This window comes from Geotrypetes seraphini, chromosome 18, assembly GCF_902459505.1.
Source record: "Geotrypetes seraphini chromosome 18, aGeoSer1.1, whole genome shotgun sequence".
NCBI lineage: Eukaryota > Metazoa > Chordata > Amphibia > Gymnophiona > Dermophiidae > Geotrypetes > Geotrypetes seraphini.
This window is the reverse complement of record NC_047101.1, coordinates 19,883,069-19,904,736: the sequence shown is the minus strand read 5'-3', so window position 1 is coordinate 19,904,736 and position 21,668 is coordinate 19,883,069. Positions and strand designations below refer to the sequence as shown.

Sequence of the window (21,668 nt, the reverse complement as noted above, 5' to 3'; positions counted from 1 at the left end):
TAAAATAGGGTATAAATGGCATTTTTCCCTTAGCTTAGGCACTGGTAGGGTGCCTTAAAAAAACAGCGCTGTTTATAGAATATGGGCCCAAGTGCAAACCCATATTCAATATGTTGTTTACCTAGGCCGCCATCAAAACCTGGAACAGCCTGCCACAAGACATTAGAATAGAAACCTACTACCTAAAGCGCAGAAGGTAATTTAAAACGTTTCTGTATGAATTGCAGACAGACAGATCTAGTAACAACAGCTTTAGAATGGCATTTAGCTAAGGCATTATCTCATAGCATTCTGCAAATGGTAGTCTACACTAAGTATTGTTTATTGGAAGCTTCTATATCGTTTCTAATGACTGGAGAGTCAATTCAGAGCAGTTTGCATGAGCTTCAGTAAAAGTGTTACAATACATGAGCTCTAGTAATGGTGTTACAATACATGAGCTAAATTACATGTGTATCTTACCTATTTATATCATCTATATACATATACTATAATTGTTTCTACATTGTGATATACTCGTCTTTCTTTGTATTAGTGAGCTCACCCCTTCGTGTTCCAAGTGGGTAATAGTCTGCTGTTTCCTCCATGTTGCTATTCCCCCTAAATGTTTCTTTATTTGCTAAAGTAGTCTGTAAAGAGTATCAGCTTTATTCCTTTCTTGAACTTTTTGGTGTCCTTTTCTAGTGTTTAATTCCTTCGGAAGGGAGTTCCACCACATTGGGGCCATTACCGAGAGCATTCTTTTCCTGACACTTTTGTATTTGATGTCTCTGAAGGAGGGCATTTCTAGTAGGTATTTTTGGCTCGAGCGCAGGGCAAGTGTTGGTGTATGGTTATCTGGTCTAGTTGCTAGGTGTTGCGGTTCTGATTAACCAGCTCTGTAGAATCATCTGGAGTTTTTGTTTAATTGCTTCATTGAATGTCCATTGTCTTCTGATTACTTTTGTTCTTTGTAAGCTCCCCGTGATCTCCACAGGTTCTTAACTTTGTAAATCGCCTTGATCCTTATAAGGCCTCGAGCAATCCAGAAATCTTAGGTTAGATGAGAGTTTATCATGGTCTAGGGCACAGGCCAGACCAGAAACAGAAGCTTCTGTAATTACTTTTTTGGGTGACTATAGTGGACCCCTACAAGTAAGCAATCCCTGGTTAAGGTAAATGAATTGTTAACAGGTTAGACATCTGAAATTGTAGGATGCAAGAGAAAATAGTCTATTGATTAAGATATTTGGCTAGATACTCATCATTAGGGTTTTTGCACGGGGTGGGGGGGGGGAAGTTAGTTTTTATTTGTTGGTTAGTTTCTTACATTCATTTGAAAAGTGCTTTAAGGTACACAGAGGGACAGTTCCATTACAGGGCACCTCCGTTTTGATGGCCCAAGGCTATGTGACAGAAGCCAAGATTATAGAATCGGTTACCTCAGGAATTGAGACTGGAGGGGACTTTTAAGACTTTTAAAGCTATGTTAAAAACTCTTTTCTTTAAAGAGGTATTTAGAGAAGATTCTGTTTGTGGCAAAAATCATTCATATATTGTATATTGAATTATGAAAATAGGCTCTTTCTTCATCTGGATTCTGTAAAAATTGACATCAGATAGATGATGTTTAATAGGATGATATAGAAAATGATGTAAGAATGAGGTAAGTGTTATGGCTGATTCTTAATTTAGGTCTGTCCAATAGTTGTTGGAGTCCTTTTCTTTGTATTCTATTGTATTTTAATGATGTAAACCGCTTGGACCTGTTGTAAGAACCAGCGGTATATCAAGTTTTAATAAAACTAAAACTAATGTCCATTCTATAAAAGAACCTACACACCTAGGGCCTGATTCTCTAAAAGTGCGTCTCGATTTTAGGCAGCTGTAGGCGTCCTACAGCTGTCTAATCAGCCAATCGGGATGCACGTTTTTTTAAAAAAATGCTCCCCAGGCAGGCCGCTTATATTGAAGGCGAGGCCCGCAAGACACCTAGGCCCTGATTCTGAATAGGACGCCCGGAGAGGCGTCCTATTCAGAATCGGCCTAAACTAAATCCCGATTCTGTAACCGGCGTCCATGTTACAGACGCGGGTTAGAGAAACGGGTTAGATTAGACACGGCCCGCTACACTTATTGCGGCAAGGGATCTCTCTGCCGCTATAAGTATAGCGGGCCGCGGCCCCCTGACCAGGAGGGTGCCCAACCCCTCTGCCCGAAGACGCATCCTCCCACACACTACCGACCGCCCCCCCCGACATTACCGATCTCCCCCCCGACAATATCTTTCGCTGGCAGGAGGGTGTCCAATCCCTCCTGCCCGAAGACGCACCCCCCCCGGCGCTAACAACCCCCAAACCTCCACTCCACCAAACCTGTTCTTAGATGGGTCTTGCACGTCTTGAGCCGGCAGGCAAGCTTCGTCGAAATGAAGCGGGCCCGCCCCTTCCCGGCCCATCCCGCCGAAGCCTAAGGCCTGATTGGCCCAGACTCTAGAAGCCTGGACCAATCAGGCCTTAGGCATAGCGGGTCCGCCCATCCCCACTAAGTCTAAGATCTGATTGGGCCGCCTAGGTTCAGCCTAAGGCCCGCCTAAGGCCCTTAGACGAGCTTAGGCATCTTGCGGGTCTCCCTAGGCTCCCGGAGGCGCCTTCAGGCTTGCCTGGGGAGCATTTTTTTAAAAAAAACGTGCATACTGATTGGCTGATTAGACAGCTGTAGGACGCCTACAGCTGCCTAAAATCGGGATGCACTTTGGAGAATCAGGGCCCTACTGTATATTAATAATAATAATAGCTTTATTTATATCCTGTCATACCTGTTATAATCTGTTATAGAATGCTAGAATAACAAGGTAATGGTAATTGTATAACATTTAGGTGTCCACGCATATGCCTGCCAAAGAGCTGGTGCAACTGTGGACACCTAAATGTTATAGGGATGCAAATATTGCAGTGTTCTGTAAATTACATACCTATCCTGTTTTTCCTGAAAATAAGATCTATCCTGAAAATAAGCCCTAGCATGATTTTTAAAGATGCTCCTACTATAAGTTCTACCTCAAAAATAAGCCCTAGTTAACATCAACCCCCCAAAGCCCCCCCCTCCCCAAATGTCCCCAACTCCATCCCTGACACTAGTGCTGCCTGATTTGCCGAAAAAATTGGACTCGTCGATTCAGGAACCCCCACCCCTGCTGCTTTAGGATGCCTCGGAACGGAGGTATGTCAGTCTCACGGTGGGAGGGTTGGTGGGGTTCTGCTGCATAATGGGGTGGGAGGGAGGGATAGAAAGATGCTGCACAAGTGGATGGGTGAGAGGGGAGGAAAGATGCTGCACATCGGGGGGGGGAGGGAGATAAAGGAAAGAGGAAGAAATGAGGTGGAGGAGAGGAAGGGAGAGATGATTGTTGTACATGAAAAAAAATAAGAAATCCCCCGAAAATAAGCCCTAATGCGTTTTTGGGACCCAAAATTAATATAGAAACATGATGGCAGATAAAGGCCAAATGGCCCAAGTGTCTTATTTTCGGGTAAACACGGTATGTATATGCCTACGTCCTATCCATTCTGCTCCCCTGTATAACCCCCCCCCCCCCATCTTGCAAATAACCACTATGTAAATTAAGCATGTATTTACAGAATAGCACTAGGGCAGAATATTGGCATTTACAAGTGTATGTGCACATGTATAGTATGTGTCATTACTCTAAATATTTACACATATAACACATGTGTCAGCGCGAATGCCTTGTTTATAAAATTGCCTTTTAAGTTGGGGGAAAGAAGTTATCAACATAGGTTACTGTTAAGATGTGCTTTTTTACTGTTAACCACAGCTATTCGTAACTAGGTCTCATTGCTAAAATGGGACTTGCGTTAAAATAGCATCATCCGCGGGGTATTCTTTTTTTATTATTTATAATTTTCAATATAGATATCAAGTTTAAACATGTACAGAAAGCAAAAGTTAAGCAATTTTATCATGCATACAAAGAAAAATTCAAATTAAAAGACAAAACACAAGCTTAATTTCTGCTCAAGTCCAACATTAAGGATCCATAATGTTACTAAAGCAAGATTTAAAGGAACAAATCATAATCTAGGAATTAGGCCTAATTAGCTGAGCTTCAGGATATCTACTATATTATATTACAGCCAAACCTCGGTTTGCGAGTAACGCGGTTTGCGAGTGTTTTGCAAGACAAGCAAAACACTTCAGCAAACTGTGAGTCGCAAAATGAGCATTGCCTCGATAACCGAGTCCTCCAAACCAGAGAAGAGTTAAAAGACGCATGCGCTGAATTTCCCCAACGTGGTAAAGTAAACTAAAGAAAAGTCGCATGTGTGCTTTCCCCTCGCCTTCCCTTTGAAGCCCACCTTCAAATTCTCATGCCCTTCTTTTCGGTGGCCTCTGATTGGTAGAGAGCGTCTGTCCCTGGATGCTGGCTCTGCGGGTGCATGCGCAGTTGACGTGTACCAGACGGCGGTGCGGGTTGAAAGTGGCACAAATCAGCTCAGGGAACTGGGAAGGGGACGCTGGACCAACCTACGTTTGAGCCAGGAAGAAAACCGACTGGGGCTGGCTTGTCGTTCCCCGGCCGCTGGCGTCAGATGGATCCTGCCGGGAAGAAGACCGACTGGGGCTGGCTTGTCGTTCCCCAGCCGCTGGCGTCAGATGGATCCTGCCGGGAAGAAGACCGACTGGGGCTGGCTTGTCGTTCCCCAGCCGCTGGCGTCAGATGGATCCTGCCGGGAAGAAGACCGACTGGGGCTGGCTTGTCGTTCCCCAGCCGCTGGCGTCAGATGGATCCTGCGCTGAAGGAGAGGGAACTAAGGCCTGAGATAGCGCGTGACAGAATGGCTAATAAAGACAGTAAGTGCACGAGGTGATCTGCACTGCTCCCACGGGCTGGGCGTTGGGCGTTGGGCTGGAAGTTGGGCGTTGTGAGTAGAGGCAGAAAACGGGCATGCAGAATATGGGTTTCATTCCAGAGGAAGCCATACCAGAGCGCGATGGAGCGGGATTTGGGGGGGGGGGGGGTGGCAGACTAGGAAATGGTGTGCAAGGATTACAGAGGAAATGATGACCCAAGACAGAGTAGTAGGCGCAGTTAGCCTTACATTGGGTTGTGGAACAAAAAGTTTTTATTTCCAGTATTAAAGTTCATACTTTCTAGCTTTGTCTCTGATATCATTCTAAATAGCAAAGGATCTTTTTTCATTTAAAAAATTTGAACTTGCAACTAAAATCTCTGATTGCTCACTTGAGTGCCATCGTTTGCTTTGTAGCTGTGACCTGCAGAGTTGTTGTGGCTCTCGGTCGGAAGTAAAAATGTCTCCGTCTGACTCTATTTAATGACTCTTTTTAATTGGATCATCTCATTAGACAGACAGGCATTTTGGAGTAATTCATTAGGGCTCAGGTATTTTCTATCCACTCCGATGAGGAAGCAAAGAAATAAGATTCCTGCTTTTATTGATGTCTTAGAATATACTGTCCACCACACTTTTAATGAAGAAGTTGAATCATAGAGAGTGCATCCTGCCCCAAAGCACTCTCTTTGATCCATCCAGGCCCTCTAACTTAACTTCCTGTTTGGCTGGATGAACCTGAGAGAGTGCTCTGAGGCAGGAAGCAGGCAGTCTAGGAGGACTGCTGCACCGCCACATCTCTAAATAAGATGCTTTACAAGGTACATGGGGGGAAGGAGGAGGGTTGAACTGGCGATACTGACAGGGGGAGAGAAATTTTGAACCCCAGAGATGGGAAGGAGGGAGCGAAAGGTGTTGGGCATGACAGGTGAGGAGGAAGGGCCGGGTGAGAGTTGAAATACTGAACCCACAGGCTGGCAGGGAAGAGATCAGGATGCCGACAGGGTGGTGGGGTGATTAATTTATTTTTTCTGCCTCATAGATAGACAATGCCCCAAGCACCAACCGATTAGCACTGTCATGCTCACTTTCCACCCCTGTAAACCAACACGTTTGTAAAAGTCTCGTTTGTCATATTCTGTGCTTGTTATTGTTGTAATGCCGCCTAGATGTAGGCGGTTGATAAATTTTTTTAAATAAATAAATAAATATAAAGCCCCCTTATAGGAAAATAAAAAAAATGTTTTAGCACGCATAAAGGCAAATTTACCATGGGACGCCAGCACACATCTCATGGTAAGCCTTTTTTATGTGTTGTAAGCGCATGCTAATGTTTACTGCAGTTTAATAAAAGGGCTCCTTTATGTTAACATAGAAACATAGAGCATGACGGCAGAAAAGGGCCGACGGCCCAACAAGTCTGCCCACTCAAGAACCCTCCTTCCCTCAAAAATCCATCTATTAAGCTTCCCTCCCTCCCTTGAGAATCCATCTATTAAGCATTCCTCTTAAGCGACCCCACCAGTCTGTCCCATCGTCCCTTGAAGTCAAGCGTGTTACTGGCCTCGACTACCTGTCGTGGAAGACCGTTCCATCGATCAATCACCCTTTCGGTGAAGAAGTATTTCCTGGTGTCCCCATGAAATCTTCCCCCTCTGAGCTTTAGCGGATGTCCTCTTGTCACTGTGGGACCGGTAAGAAAAAAGATTTCTTCCTCCACTTCAATGCGACCTAACATAGTAACATAGTAACATAGTAGATGATGGCAGATAAAGACCCGAATGGTCCATCCAGTCTGCCCAATCTGATTCAATTTAAATTATTTATTTATTTATTTTTTTTTCTTCTTAACTATTTCTGGGCGAGAATCCAAAGCTTTACCCGGTACTGTGCTTGGGTTCCAACTGCCGAAATCTCTGTTAAGACTTACTCCAGCCCATCTACACCCTCCCCTGCCCATCCTCCTCCAAACGGCCATGCACAGACACAGACCGTACAAGTCTGCCCAGTAACTGGCCTAGTTCAATCTTTAATATTATTTTCTGATTCTAAATCTTCTGTGTTCATCCCACGCTTCTTTGAACTCAGTCACAGTTTTACTCTCCACCACCTCTCTCGGGAGCACATTCCAGGCATCCACCACCCTCTCCGTAAAGTAGAATTTTCTAACATTGCCCCTGAATCTACCACCCCTCAACCTCAAATTATGTCCTCTGGTTTTACCATTTTCCTTTCTCTGGAAAAGATTTTGTTCTACGTTAATACCCTTTAAGTATTTGAACGTCTGAATCATATCTCCCCTGTCTCTCCTTTCCTCTAGGGTATACATATTCAGGGCTTCCAGTCTCTCATCATACGTCTTCTGGCGCAAGCCTCCTATCATTTTCGTCGCCCTCCTCTGGACCGCCTCAAGTCGTCTTACGTCTTTCGCCAGATACGGTCTCCAAAACTGAACACAATACTCCAAGTGGGGCCTCACCAATGACCTGTACAGGGGCATCAACACCTTCTTCCTTCTACTGACTACGCCTCTCTTTATACAGCCCAGAATCCTTCTGGCAGCAGCCACTGCCTTGTCACACTGTTTTTTCGCCTTTAGATCTTCAGACACTATCATCCCAAGGTCCCTCTCCCCGTCCGTGCATATCAGCTTCTCTCCTCCCAGCATATACGGTTCCTTCCTATTATTAATCCCCAAATGCATTACTCTGCATTTCTTTGCATTGAATTTTAGTTGCCAGGCATTAGACCATTCCTCTAACTTTTGCAGATCCTTTTTCATATTTTCCACTCCCTCTGTGATGTATTTGAATGTTTCTATCATGTCCCCCCTTTCTCTACGCTCCTCGAGAGAATATAAGCGCAGTCTGCTCAGACGTTCCTCATATGGGAAAACTTTAAGTCCTGAGACCATCCTGGTGGCCATCCGCTGAATGTTGTGTGTACATCTTTGGGTTTACACTAGTATTCTATAAAAGATGCGGTGTGTTAGAATTTCATCATGGTTCGAAAATCTATGATAGTTGCGAGTAGTATCATGCCTTAATGCCGTGTCTATGGCCCTGACGCAGCGGAAATAATACTGATTCCACGAAACGCTGGCCTGCGTCGGCATAAATGAATAATACTGGTGTAAAGAGCAAGACTGAGAGGCAACAGCTACTAAGATAAGTGGGGAAAAAATGATTAACTATCTGGTCTCTCGAAACTAAAGAGAAGTGCACCTCGTATGTTTTTTGCTGGCTTTGGAATGACATCCGTAGCAGTTTAGAAAATAGCTGTGAAATAATTTTTAAGTAAAAAAGGAGATAAAAACGACAAAAAAAAAATATAAGTTATAAAAAAAGTTGAATAAATGTTCTTATAAGGATACGGGGATTGAGGGATTTAGATAGAGGTAGAGATAGGCTATGAAAGGGTATAGATAGAAGGACAAGGGGGATTAAAGGGTTTAGACAGGGATCACCTTAAAGGTCATGAACCTGATGAGCCGCCGCGGGAGCGGACTGCTGGGCGCGATGGACCTCTGGTCTGACCCAGCGGAGGCAACTTCTTATGAAAAATAAATAATATATTCAGGATTTTTGTGGCCAATGACCGGAGCTTGGAGCGATGTTAAATTACGCCGACTATTTGTTCAGCCTCTCTCATATGAAGAGAGGCTGAACAAATGGCGGGCTCTACTCTGTCGAGGAGCGTAGGGAGAGGGGTGACATGATTGAGACGTTCAAGTATATCACCGGGCGTATCGAGGTGGAAGAAGATATTTTCCTTCTCCAGGGACCCTCAGCCACAAGGGGGCATCCGCTTAAACTCAGGGGAGGGAAATTTCAGGGCGACATCAGAAAGTAGTGGTTGAACACTGGAACAAGCTTCCGATACAGGTGATCGAGGCCAAAAGCATTCCGGATTTTAAGGGTAAATGGGATCCCTGAGAGGGTGAAGTTACGGATGGGTCAGTTAGAGCGGGGGCTCTAGAGCAGTGGTTCCCAACCCTGTCCTGGAGGACCCCCAGGCCAATCGGGTTTTCAGGCTAGCCCTAATGAATATGCATGAGAGAGATTTACATATAATGGAAGTGATAGACATGCAAATCTGCTCCATGCATATTCATTAGGGCTAGCCTGAATACCCGATTGGCCTGGGGGTCCTCCAGGACAGGGTTGGGAACCACTGCTCTAAAGCAGACTTAGGGGGTGGGTCTGTGGAGTGGGCAGACTTGATGGGCTATGGCCCTTATCTGCCGTCATTTTCTATGTTTCTATGACTACTTCAGTCTATGACAGGACTGTGCGTAGGCTCCTTTTCTGAGGCCTTTTCCTGAATTTCGTCTTTAAACAAACTAGGGTGATGTGCGCTTATCTTATTAAGTGAATGTAGTATAAGAGCTGTTATATTATATTTGGATCACTTGGGTTGAAATTTGCCTGTAGTTTTGTACTTTACTGGTGGCACCCCCATTTTTAGAGGTATTTTTATATCACCCCACTTGCTTGATTTTGTTGTGTCTTGGATTTTTCTTATTGAGAGTCTAGCGGCTCCTAAACCAGAAACCACCTAGCCTGTCGGGTTTTCAGGTTATCTGTAATGATACAGTATATGCATGAGAAATTTGCATGCATTACCTCCACTGCTTGTAAATCTATTTCATGAATATTCATGAAAGTGATCCTGAAAAGTCTTAACAGGCTAGAAGGTTCATGAACAGGTTTGGGAACCACTGCTATAAACACTTCTAAATCCTTGAATAAATGTTCTAATTACAGAAGCACTGTAGAGCGTTTCTAAATATGGTTAGGGGCCTTTGACCAATTGCATTTGAATTTATTGTGCATACATAGAAGTTTTATGGTTTGTCATCTGCTAAGTAGCATGAATCAGATAACGTAGGTAACCATATATCAGATTTGTGAGGGCAATACAAATTACATCCATATATAATTACTCGACAAAACCTGTTGGGGCATAACAGAAAAAGAAGCAAAGTTTATAATGCATAATCTGAAGTAAATACAGTATATTGTACAGTGGAACCTTGGTTTATGAGCATAATTCGTTCCAGAAGCATGCTCGTAAACCAAATTGCTCGTATATCAAAGCAAGTTTCCCCATAGGAAGTAAGGGAAACTGCTTTGATTGGTTCCATCTCCTCCCCCCCTCCACGAGGCTACCGGCGCTGCTCCATTCTCCCCCCCCCCTTGAGGAATCCGACGTTGTTCCAAACCTCTCCCCATGATCCAGCTTCCCCCCCCTGCGAACCAGCATCCCCCCCACTCGTGTTGCCCCCCCTCCACCGCGATCCTACTTTCCCCCTGCCGAGCAGTCAATGACACCCTTTACCCGACTTGGCACCAGTGCCGGTGCCCAAAGATCCTCCCTCTTCTGGCGCGGATGGGCGGTGCGTCGGAGATCCTCCTTCTTCTGGGCTGGGCTGGACTGGCTTTGAGCATTTGCGCATGCTCAAAGCCTTCTGGTCTCGCTCTCTCTGAGATTGAGAGCGAGACCAGAAGGCTTTGAGCATGCGCATGAGAGCGAGACCAGAAGGCTTTGAGCATGCGCAAATGCTCAAAGCCAGTCCAGCCCAGCCCAGCCCAGAAGAAGGAGGATCTCCGACGCACCGCCCATCCGCGCCAGAAGAGGGAGGATCTTCGGGCACCGGCACTGGTGCCAAGTTGGGTAAAGGGTGTCATTGACTGCTCGGGAGGGGGGGGAAGTAGGATTGCGGTGGAGGGGGGGCAATGCGAGCGGGGTGGGATGCCGGATCGCTGGGGGGGATGCCGGATCGCCGGGGGGTGGGGGGGGCGCTCGTACAGCGAGGCAAGCTCGGTTTACGAGGCACCAAGTTTGCGAATGTTTTGCTCGTCTTGCAAAACACTCGCAAACTGGTGCACTCGTAAACTGAGGTACCACTGTATATTATAATGGTGCATAGCCTTCATCATAAGGCGTATGGAGACAGACTTAAAGATCTCAATATGTATACTTTGGTGGAAAGACGGGAGAGGAGATATATGATAAAGATGTTTAAATACTTACGTGGCGTAAATGCGCATGAGTTGAGTCTCTTTCATTTGAAAGGAAGCTCTGAAATGGGGGCATAGGTTGAAATGAAGAGATGATAGGCTCAGGAGTAATCTAAGGAAATGCTTTTGTACAGATGTGTGGAATAGTCTCCTGGTAGAGGTGGTGGAGACAAAGACTGTGTCTGAATTTGAGAAAGTGTGGGACAGGCACGTGGGATCTCTTAGAGAGAGGAAGAGATAAAAGTTACTGCAGATGGGCAGACTGGATGGGCCATTTGGCCTCTATCTTCCATCATGTTTCAATGTTTCTACAATGCTCAGCAGGTGTCCTGAAAAATGTTTATTGGAAAGTGGTTAAATATATCAATCTGAAGAAGCCTTATTTATTTTTGACGCTTGCATAAACTAGCACATATATCTTCATCTTGCATAAATGTCTTGTTTCTATTTTGCAAAGCCAGCTATGCACTTATCAAACCAAAATACATGCAAATAGCAAGGAGACGTAATCTTAGAATGTCCTGAGTGAGACAAGAATGTGGCAATTAGCCAGCGCTGTGCTTTCAAGGCCCTAGCAATAGCCCACAAGATAATTTATACCACCACCCCCTCCTACATAAAATCCAAGCTTCCCATCTACACCCCCACTCGCACCCTCCGCTCAAAATCGGAAATACGCCTACGCATTCCCCCTGGAAGGTCCCTCCTCTCAGAAACTGCCCGCAAACGATCCTACAGCCACTTCATTCCACATCTCTGGAACCAACTCCCCCCTCAACTCAGACAACAGAACTCATTATTGACATTCCGTAAAATGGTAAAGACCCTCCTCTTCAACTAAAGGTCACCCTCAGTCCACACCCCCCTTAAGCCCCACCTCTCTCTTCCCTCCCCTGTCTAACTTCTCCCTAAATTTCAGTATAGTCCTCTCTTAGTCTGTACTCGGATAAATTGTATCTAAACTCAAATAACTTGTACTAAACTAAACTACTCATACTAAACTAAACGACTTATACTTAAACTCTACTCTTAATTTGCTGTATACGCCCTGTATTTAACTACTGCACAGTCCTGTATGTCCAAACATTTAACCTATTGTACATCTTATTTGTCTAATTACTCTCCATTGTGTATGTTTATCTGTAGACCGTTCTGAGCTACTGGGAGGACGGGATAAAAATCTAAATAAATAAATTTAGGGCCTGATTCTCAAAACATGCGTCCTGATTACAGACGGTGGCAGCCAATTGGGCCGCACTTCTTTTTTTTTTTTTTTTTTTTAAAGTATGTGAGGCAAGACGCCTACATTGTAGACCTCTGTAGTACGTCTACAGAGACGGGTACCCACACTTATGCAAGGTGGGGCATGAGCGTGGTTTCACCCAGAAGTGACCTTGGGTGGGATTAAGGGCTCCTTTTACTAAGGTGCGCTAGCGGTTTTAGCGCACGCTAGACACTAACGCTTCCATACAGCTTGCGTTAGTATTTTTCATTTAGCGTGTGGTTTGCGTGCGCGAAAAACGCTAGCGCACCTTAGTAAAAGGAGGCCTAAGAGTCGGTACATATCTCTGTGAATGTGAGACAGACACCTTAAATGTAGGCCTGCAAAATGCTGGCCTACATTTAACAGAAATGTCACTGCTGTTATGCCATCAATTAAATCATAAAATAGTTGTCTAAATTTTAAACACTATCATACCAGAGGCTGACTATTCAATTTATCATTTATGTTCTACTTTCTCTTCATTATTAATGCTTTTTTCCAAACATGCATGTTTCAGAATGAAACCTTTCTTCAGGGTCGAGGGAAGCGGTTCATAGACAAAACCATGGAAGACAAAGGCGCGCGCCGACAACTGAGCGCAAGACAGAGGCGCGCGCCGAAGAAAATGACAGTTTTTAGGGGCTCTGACGGGGGGGGTTTTGTTGGGGAGCCCCCCCACTTTACTTAATACAGATCACGGCGACGTTTTTGGTGGTTTGGGGGGTTGTAAACCCCCCTCATTATACTGTAAACTTAACTTTTTCCCTGTTTTTAGGGAAAAAGTGAAGTTTTCAGTAAAATGTGGGGGGTTACAACCCCCCACAACACGGCGCGATCTGTATAAAGTAAAGTGGGGGGGTTCCCCCCCACACACCCCCGTCGAAGCCCCTAAAAACAGTTATTTTCTTCGCGCGCGCCTCCGCGCTGTGCTCAGTTGTCGGCGCGCGCCTTTGTCTTCCGCGGTTTTGACCTGACACCGAGAGAGAAGCATATGCGGGGGCTATCACATTTAAGGCATCTATCCGGGAGTGTAGACACAATGCTGACTAGGACACCGATGTGCGATTGATACATGATTGGCGACCACCGATGTCAGCATCCTATACAGAATTAGGCCCTAATTCCCTATTTCAGAAGGTGACCAAACATCTATGTCTAAATGATTGACATTGTGTGGTACATCTTCTACCAAGCATGACTAGGATTTGGGGAAACAACTGCTATTCAGTGACAATCCACTAGAGAGGTTAGGAGTGGTTGTCCCCCTCCTTTCTCTAGTGGTTTCTGTCCCCACAGATGCCAAGCTGGCCAGTTATATATCCAAGGTCGCAAAGATAAACCGGATATGTGTTCAACATAACCGGAACCAGTTATGCGCTGGCTTTTAACCCTTTGATGTTTAAGAGGTCTAATTTTCTGAAGTGGATGTTTATACCTATTAATTCCATTTCTCCTGTATTTTAGAACAGGCTCTGTCAGCAGACTCTGTTCTAAAACACTGGTGAAACTTGAGATGAACTGACCTTCACGTCTCAGTTCCTACTTCTATGACCTGTCTGAAATGGGGCTCATTATGTGGTTGATCTGTATACACTTTTGTCACTCCAGTCTCTGTTCCCTGTTTATTTCCATTCCAGGTCTCTTTCGGGTCGTATCGTTGGAGGGGTCTGGTGGTTTTTCACTTTGATCATCATCTCCTCTTACACAGCTAACCTGGCTGCATTTCTTACGGTTGAGAGAATGGTATCACCCATAGAAAGTGCAGATGACTTGGCGAAGCAGACAGAAATTGCATATGGAACCTTGGATTCTGGTTCTACCAAAGACTTTTTTAAGGTACCGTATGGGGGAAGGAGCCTGATACACTTCCAGTGAATTCAGAGATGGGAAAGCTAAAGTTTTGGTCTTTATGAAACATCTTTCTAAAGCTTATTGAAGTCCACATACAAGTTATTTTCTTTCTATCTACCTTTGGCCTTGTGGGCCTTCTTTTCATAGTTTGCTGCTTAGAATTATATAATTCTCTTTCAATTATTGCAAATGTGTATTTATTAATAAAGCAGTTTTCAAATAGTCTGCTTAGGTGTAAATTTTCAAAGGGAATTATGTGCATATTTTCCTATTGAAAATGAACCAGACATACAAAGGACCCAAAGAGTTTGTACCTGCTTTTTCCGAGGGCAGATTAAACTATAGTTTTTGGTGGAATTCAGTGTGTCATATTTATAAAATGGAAAGAACATTAGCTCTTCAGAAAGGAAATTTTAATAAATTTCAAGATGTGTGGGGGCCATTAACAAATTATTACAATGAATAAATATCATTTCCCTGGTTAGTACAAATGAAATAATGGGGAGGGGCAATTTTTTGAATTTTCACTAGGTGCTTTGAATGAAAGGAAAGTTTTTATTATATGATATGATATATGTGTTATGATATATTGAAAAGTTGGGAGGGAATGGGATAAAATATATTGAGTATAATTAATTATAGAATCTCAATTGATATCTTTAAGTTAAAATGATGTTACTTTTGTTACACTTGATGTAAGTTATAAAAATGAATAAAGAATTTAAAAAAAACAAACCTAAACCAGACATACAAAAGACCCAAAGAGTTTGTACCTGCTTTTTCCGAGGGTAGATTTTTGTCGGAAAATATTGTTTCTAACCCTGAAGGCTATAGTTACTAACATGTGTTAACACTGTTGGTTTATCTCGCTTAGGGATCCTTTTACTAAGGCGCGCTAAAAAATTAGTGCGTGCTAAATGCTAATGTATGCTAATGCATGCATTATATCCTATGGACACGTTGCCACGCGTTAGCATTTAGCACGCGCTAAGATGCACTAGCACACCTTAGTAAAAGGATCCCATAGCGCATACTTGAAGAACTATTACATAGTTTGGTTTACTACTAAGTCATGCATTTTACTACAGGTCCCATATTATGCGGGCGGGACCTACCCCACCCCCCCCTCTTTTACGAAGGTGCGCTATGCTTTTTAGCGCTCGCTTAAATGTTAGCGCACGCAAAACGCTAATGCGTGCATGTTATCCTATGGACACGTTAGCGGTTAGCGCACGCATTGATTTTGCGTGCACTAAACACGCATTAAAACGCTTAGCGCACCTTTTGGAAAAGAGGGCCCTAGTTACTAATAACTTGGGTTATCAGTAAAACAACACATGGTAACAACAGTTCACATTACTAGCTATGCCCTGGTTTCTTTAAATATTTTATTATTTTATTAAATTACAACAGTGTAATACATTTGGTTAAAAGTATCAAGTTGTTACAGAAAATACACCATTTCATATAAATAGTATATAGAAATATAACTATATCCCCCCTACTAACAATAAGTGATAATACTAAACAACTTTATTACTATAATAACAATATTTCATTTCCATTTTCCAGTATCTTTCCCTCCCCTACCCTTCTCCCGCCCCGGATGTGTAATGAAAAAACTCAGAAGGCAAAATATTCTCATTTGCTGTGAATAAACAAATAAAACCAATGGACTCCATATTTTTTTTTAAATAAAGCACTAAATCCTAAACATTCCGCATTCATTCTTTCATATTGATATGCATTACATACAGTTGTCCACCAAAATGTATAATTTAATCTATCATGGCTTTTCCAATTCTTTGTGATCAATTGAACCGCAATTCCAGTCAAAATCAAGAGAAGACGGCTTTTAAATTTATCAAGGAGAGGTTTAACTTGTAACATAGTGCCACAAATTATTACTTCATATGTTAATGGAATATCTGATTCTAAAACTATATTAATTTGTCCCCAAATTGACTTCCAGAACTTAAATATCAGCGGACAAAAAAAATTTAAGTTATACCCTGGTTTCTATATATGGTTCCTAGATTTAGGTACCCAAATTTGGGTGCGCTTCCGAGATGCACATGCTACTTAGGGCCCCTTTTACAAAGCCCCCGTAGCGATCCTGGCATGGCAAAGGAGACGCAATGCGTAGGAACTAAATGGGTTAAATTGCATTTGCGGGACAGGACTCACTTTCACGGCTTTATAAAAGGGGCTCTTAATTGGTTAATGAGCCATTAAGAAGCAGTTAATGGATGCTAACAACCAATGTTAGATAGTAGTGGAGAAACCGGTATATACAAAGTCAGTTGATTTAATGAGTATGCCTCAGTCCCACCACTCCACCGCTGTGCTATCTCTTGACTGCGGAGAGATTTATGTGGCACTTCATCATTGGCTGCTCATAACCATATTTTTTCTATTACTAATCACTTTTAGATATTTTTTTTAAATTATTTTTTGTGATAAAAATAGTGGATGCTGCAGATGGGCAGACTGGATGGGCCATTTGGCCTTTGCCTGTCAACAGGTTACAATGTTTCTAACTTTTAGGAATGCACAAGATCTGCCTATGCTCCTCCCCCAGCCATGCCTATTTTTATGCTTCATGCACTAAAATGCTTACCCTTATTAATTGTATCTTCATTCGCTGATTGTACCAATTTTCGCTGTTTGTCCAGCCCTTCTTTGTTGTAAACCGCCTCGAACTACTATGGCTTTGGCAGTATATAAGAAATAAATTATTATTATTATTATTACAATTGATGTGCACCACTTTATAGAATGCACTTAGAAAGTAGTGCACTTAACTTCTAATTAGTGCATGTAGGAGGGGATAAGATATATCTCAGAAATGTGATTTTTTTTTTTTCTTGATGTATTTGGGAATGTTCAAAGATTCTAATACAGAGATTATAGATATGAGCATTGCTTTTTTTTTGTATTACACAGAGATCCAAAATTGCTGTGTTCGAAAAGATGTGGACGTACATGAAATCTGCTGAACCTTCAGTTTTTGTGAAGACCACCGATGAGGGCATGAACAGGGTGAGGAAGTCCAAAGGCAAGTATGCCTACCTTCTAGAGTCCACCATGAATGAATATATTGAACAGAGGAAGCCCTGCGACACCATGAAAGTGGGAGGTAACTTGGATTCCAAAGGCTATGGCATTGCAACCCCTAAGGGGTCCCATCTAAGGTAGGTATTCTGGATTCTGCATTGATACTTGTCCACTGTAGAATCACTGCCAACTCTACTCAAATGAATAAAGGAATTCTTAACAAAGGGGAGGGGTAAATTCATTCACTCATAAATGCACAGCTCAGTTGGGATTCAACGCGCTAATCATAGCAGCAGTCCAGATTAACTGAAAGAAAGGGTGGAATTCGTATCTGATGTAGTTGGATACTAACCAGAAACTGTTCCTTGCTAATGTTCAAAAACTGCAGAGCCCCTAAATTTTGGGACATAAGTTAGTCATAAATTATGTGCCTTTTTGCAGCTGAACTTAGAATCCTAGGTTTTCAGCTGAAGATTTGCCTACTTCTAGGATCCCAAAATTGAAGACTCTACATTTATACAGAAATCCATTTATGTAGTCAAAAGATCCTATGTTGATGACAATCAGTGCTAAACTCATTTTTTCCCCTCCTTAAATGTACCATTTTGGAATGGAAGAGTGGCCTAATGGGAGGAGCGGCAGATTGGCAACCAGACAGCCCAGTTTCACATTCCATAGCAGCTCCTCGTGGCCTTGGGCAAGTCACGTCATGCCTTGGGTCCAATGCTGAGCAGATTCTGGCAGCATTGCTAGTACAGATCATGACCCCTCCCCCTCTCCTTCTCCCAGTGTTGGATAGGAGTAATATAATGGGTGTTTCACACTTCTTGGGAGATAGCTGTAGCAAACTACTTCTGTATCATGCCAAGAAAACCACAAGGAAGGGCCCTCACTAGGTGGTCACCAGGAGTTGGCTCAATTCAAGGGCACATATAGAACTAGAAATCTAGACCTGTAGTCAGCCATTTTAGGATCCTAAATTTAGGGGCTGTGGGCCTTGTGAAATTTGCATCCTAAATTTAAGCACCTTGCCCTATTCAGTTTTTGATGAGGTCAATTTAAGCTCCTAACTCACAAAGTTATATCCCTAAATTCTTTGAAGATCAGACTATTAGTTATAAATATACTGGAACAGCACTATTCATAACTCAAAATAATTGTTCAGCTAAGGAACGGACTTCTGCGTGAAAAGGGACACTCTATTTTCCTTCCTTCTCAACATGGTGCCCTCACATTAAATTAAACAGATATTTTTAAAAACATCAGTTTTTACATGGTTACGGCTTGTTCACCAGACACAGTTGTAGGAATTTCAACCTGTAATGTTCTGAGTCTTTACCAAGAAGAGAAACGGCCAGAGTGGTAGAGGAGTTGTTACACTGACAGAGCCATTAGAACTGAGTCTCCTGCATCCATGTTGTTCAGAAACCTCCCGTAATATCTCCGTTCTGTTTTGCACCATTCTGCTTTGAATTCCACCTTGTAATTAAAAGTGGCCCTCAAGTGTGTAGCAATCCAAATGATAAAAACAGAAAACTGTGAAAAATGATGTTCTAAAAGATGATTTATTAGTCACTTCTTCCAAAAAATAAACACTAGTAAACACAAATATATGAGTCCACATATGTAGTCCTACCAGACCCTACACGGTCCGTGTTTCGGTGAACACGCCTTCCTCGGGGTCCAGTTGGGTACACAGATCTCAGAAAACAAATGTAGACTAAAAACAGAATGATTGTCTTTAAACAATTATAGAAATCCAAATACTGCAAGAGGCATCCAACAATTTAAGTTATCCCTTTCTTCCAGGAAAGGGACTAAAGGAGTCAAGATTTTTAGTCAATCTTTGATTTTTAAATTTTATCAACTTTGGAATGATCTTCCGCTTCTTTTAAGGAGTTCTGAGTCACTTCAGTTTTTTCGTAAATCTTTAAAAACCATTTTATTTGCTAAACATTTTTAAAATGAATTTTCTTGAAATTTTGTCATTATTCCTTATGGGTTTTTTCTGTTAAGTTAACTATTGTAAACCGAGTCGAGCTTTCTTAGAATGATGACTCAGTATATAAAGCCAAGCCTTAGATTAGATTAGAAAATTGCAGTGCTGGGAATGTGTAGATCTTCTGCGGGTGCTTCTTTGCTTTCACAAATTTGGATTCCTACCCTTTCCTCTATTGTGACATTGGCTATTGAGAATAATCATTGTTTATAGGATACTTTAAGTTGCCCCAGTAAATAGAATTACAATAAATAAAACAAAAGAATAAAGTTAATACCTTTTTTATTGGTCTAAGTGCAGTTTGATTTTGAAGGTGACCTTTCTTCTTCAGATCATAAATAGGCAAATGTTGACAACTATCAGTATATGTAAGTGGAATATCAAAGCATTTCAGTGATAAGTCTCACAGGAGGAAGGGAGTTTGGGCGAGGTGTAAGACAAAAGGATAGTGTGGGTGACAGACAAATGTGCTGGTGAATTGGCAAGAAGTTCCTTTTACTAAACAAAGATTAAAATGGCTATTGATAAATTATGTGAACTTTATCAGACAGTGACACATTTTATCCAGAATGTAAAATCTGTGTGCCGTATTCTAATGATTATATAGTTAATGAGTATATAGTCTAATGATTATATAATTTTCCAATAAGGCGATCAGGTCCTGGGAAGTATGGGTTGTTCTCTAAAACCTACTGACCTCTTATTTCAGCCAAACCAATTTCGGGAAGGGCTTGAATAAGTTGGTAAAGAGTTGATAATTACTATCTTGAAATGGCTGACTCCTATCACAGCCACTCAAGTCTTGTACTCCCCGTTGATGCTTGGACATCTGATGATCTAGCCCTAACATTGGCTTTCATTGTCAATGTCACTTTAGTAAATGATTTGCTACCTAAATCTCTTAAATTTGCTACGGTTCTCCCGGTAATGAAAAGAGATTAATTTGATCCTACCTTACTTTCTCTTTGCATGTGCAATTCTAAATCACCTGGATGACTTCCTTGATCGTTCTGCTATCTTGGATTCCTTCCAATTTGATATCCAAACTTTGCATCTATCTACTCTCGATGTCATTCACCAAGGTTTTGATCATTGTTTACAGTATTTTGCTCTCATGTTGGATATTTATTTGGCTTTTGAAACTTGTTACCTTTACATTGTCCCCAGCTATTTGGTTTCAATCATTCTTTTTTCATTATCTCGGATAGTTAAATTAGGCAGTCAGTATTTCAATCCTGTGATACTGAAAGCTGATATGCCCCCAAGGCTCTGCAACATTGGCTATAGTTTTTGTTTCATGTACCCTTGTGTCAGAATTTTGAAGTTGTGCTCTATGGATGACATTCAATCCTTCATTTGTTTTGCTATAGATACCCAAACTGTTATCAGTAAACTACAGAGAACAATGAATGAGGTTACTGCAGAATGCTGCAAAAAGTAACTTTTCCAAATGTTCCTTCCACTATTGTGTTGGCTATCCGTGACATTATTGTGATTCTGCAAGTTCACAGGCTGGGTATTCTTCTTGATTCCACATTGTCCATAATTTTGAAAATTAGAGCTGTCACACAAGATTCCTTTTATGACTATTAAGAAAATGAAAGCCCATTATTCCTAAGAATGATTTCCATGCCATTCTTTGAAATATAACTCTATCCAAAACATTACTGTACCGGGCTATGGTGTGCCCTCACCTGGAGTACTGCGTCCAGCACTGGTCACCGTAAATGAAGAAGGACACAGTACTGCTCGAAAGGGTCCAGAGAAGAGCGACTAAGATGGTTAAAGGGCTGAAGGAGTTGCCGTACAGCGAAAGATTAGAGAAACTCTGCCTCTTCTCCCTCGAACAGAGGAGATTGAGAGGGGACATGATCGAAGCATTCAAGGTACTGAAGAGAATAGACTTGGTAGATAAGGACAGGTTGTTCACCCTCTCCAAGGTAGGAAGAACGAGAGGGCACTCTCTAAAATTGAAAGGGGATAGATTCTGTACGAACATAAGGAAGTTCTTTTTCACCCAGAGAGTGGTAGAAAACTGGAATGCTCTTCCAGAGTCTGTCATAGGGGAGAACACCCTCCAGGGATTCAAGACAAAGTTAGACCTGCTGAATCAGAACGTATGCAGGTAGGGCTAGTCTCAGTTAGGGCACTGGTCTTTGACCAGAGGCCCGCCACGTGAGTGGACTGCTGGGCACGATGGACCACTAGTCTGACCCAGCAGCGGCAATTCTTATGTTCATTGTATAAAATATGGATATTCCTATGGTTACTACATGGCCTTTGCAAGTAGTAATGAATGTTCGATCTCTACTGGCTACCGTTTCAATTTAGCATAAAATTCAGAGGTTTTTTTTTATTTTTTATTTACAAGTCTTCTGTGCTAAAGATATGTAAAAGCCTTCAGATCTCTTGGATCAGAACACGAACAGTGGCCGTCCATCCCTTCACTTGAAGAGGTTCACTTTGTTGAAACCAGGTCTTGTTCTTTCTCGTTTGCTGGATCTGAAGAGTGGAATCAGCTCATTGGACCAATTTCACTGAGGGCAGATGCCGCAGAGTTCGCAAAGCATTTATTTAATTCGATTAATAGCCCGTTCTCCCCAAAGAGCTCAGATCAGGTT

The 21,668-nt window shown here is 42.4% G+C and overlaps 1 protein-coding gene across 10 annotated transcripts in view; it reads left to right on the top strand.

Annotated features, from left to right (window-relative positions):
• GRIA1 (glutamate ionotropic receptor AMPA type subunit 1) overlaps positions 1-21,668 on the top strand; it is an 843,377-nt gene that overhangs the window by 766,932 nt on the left and 54,777 nt on the right. For 9 of the 10 annotated variants that reach the window (XM_033927803.1, XM_033927802.1, XM_033927807.1 and 6 more), the window contains 2 exons: positions 13,778-13,976; positions 16,938-17,185. In XM_033927803.1, coding sequence (XP_033783694.1) covers positions 13,778-13,976; positions 16,938-17,185 — 447 coding nt within the window. The remainder of the gene's footprint in view (positions 1-13,777; positions 13,977-16,937; positions 17,186-21,668) is intronic. The other variant, XM_033927808.1, reaches the window with a different exon arrangement.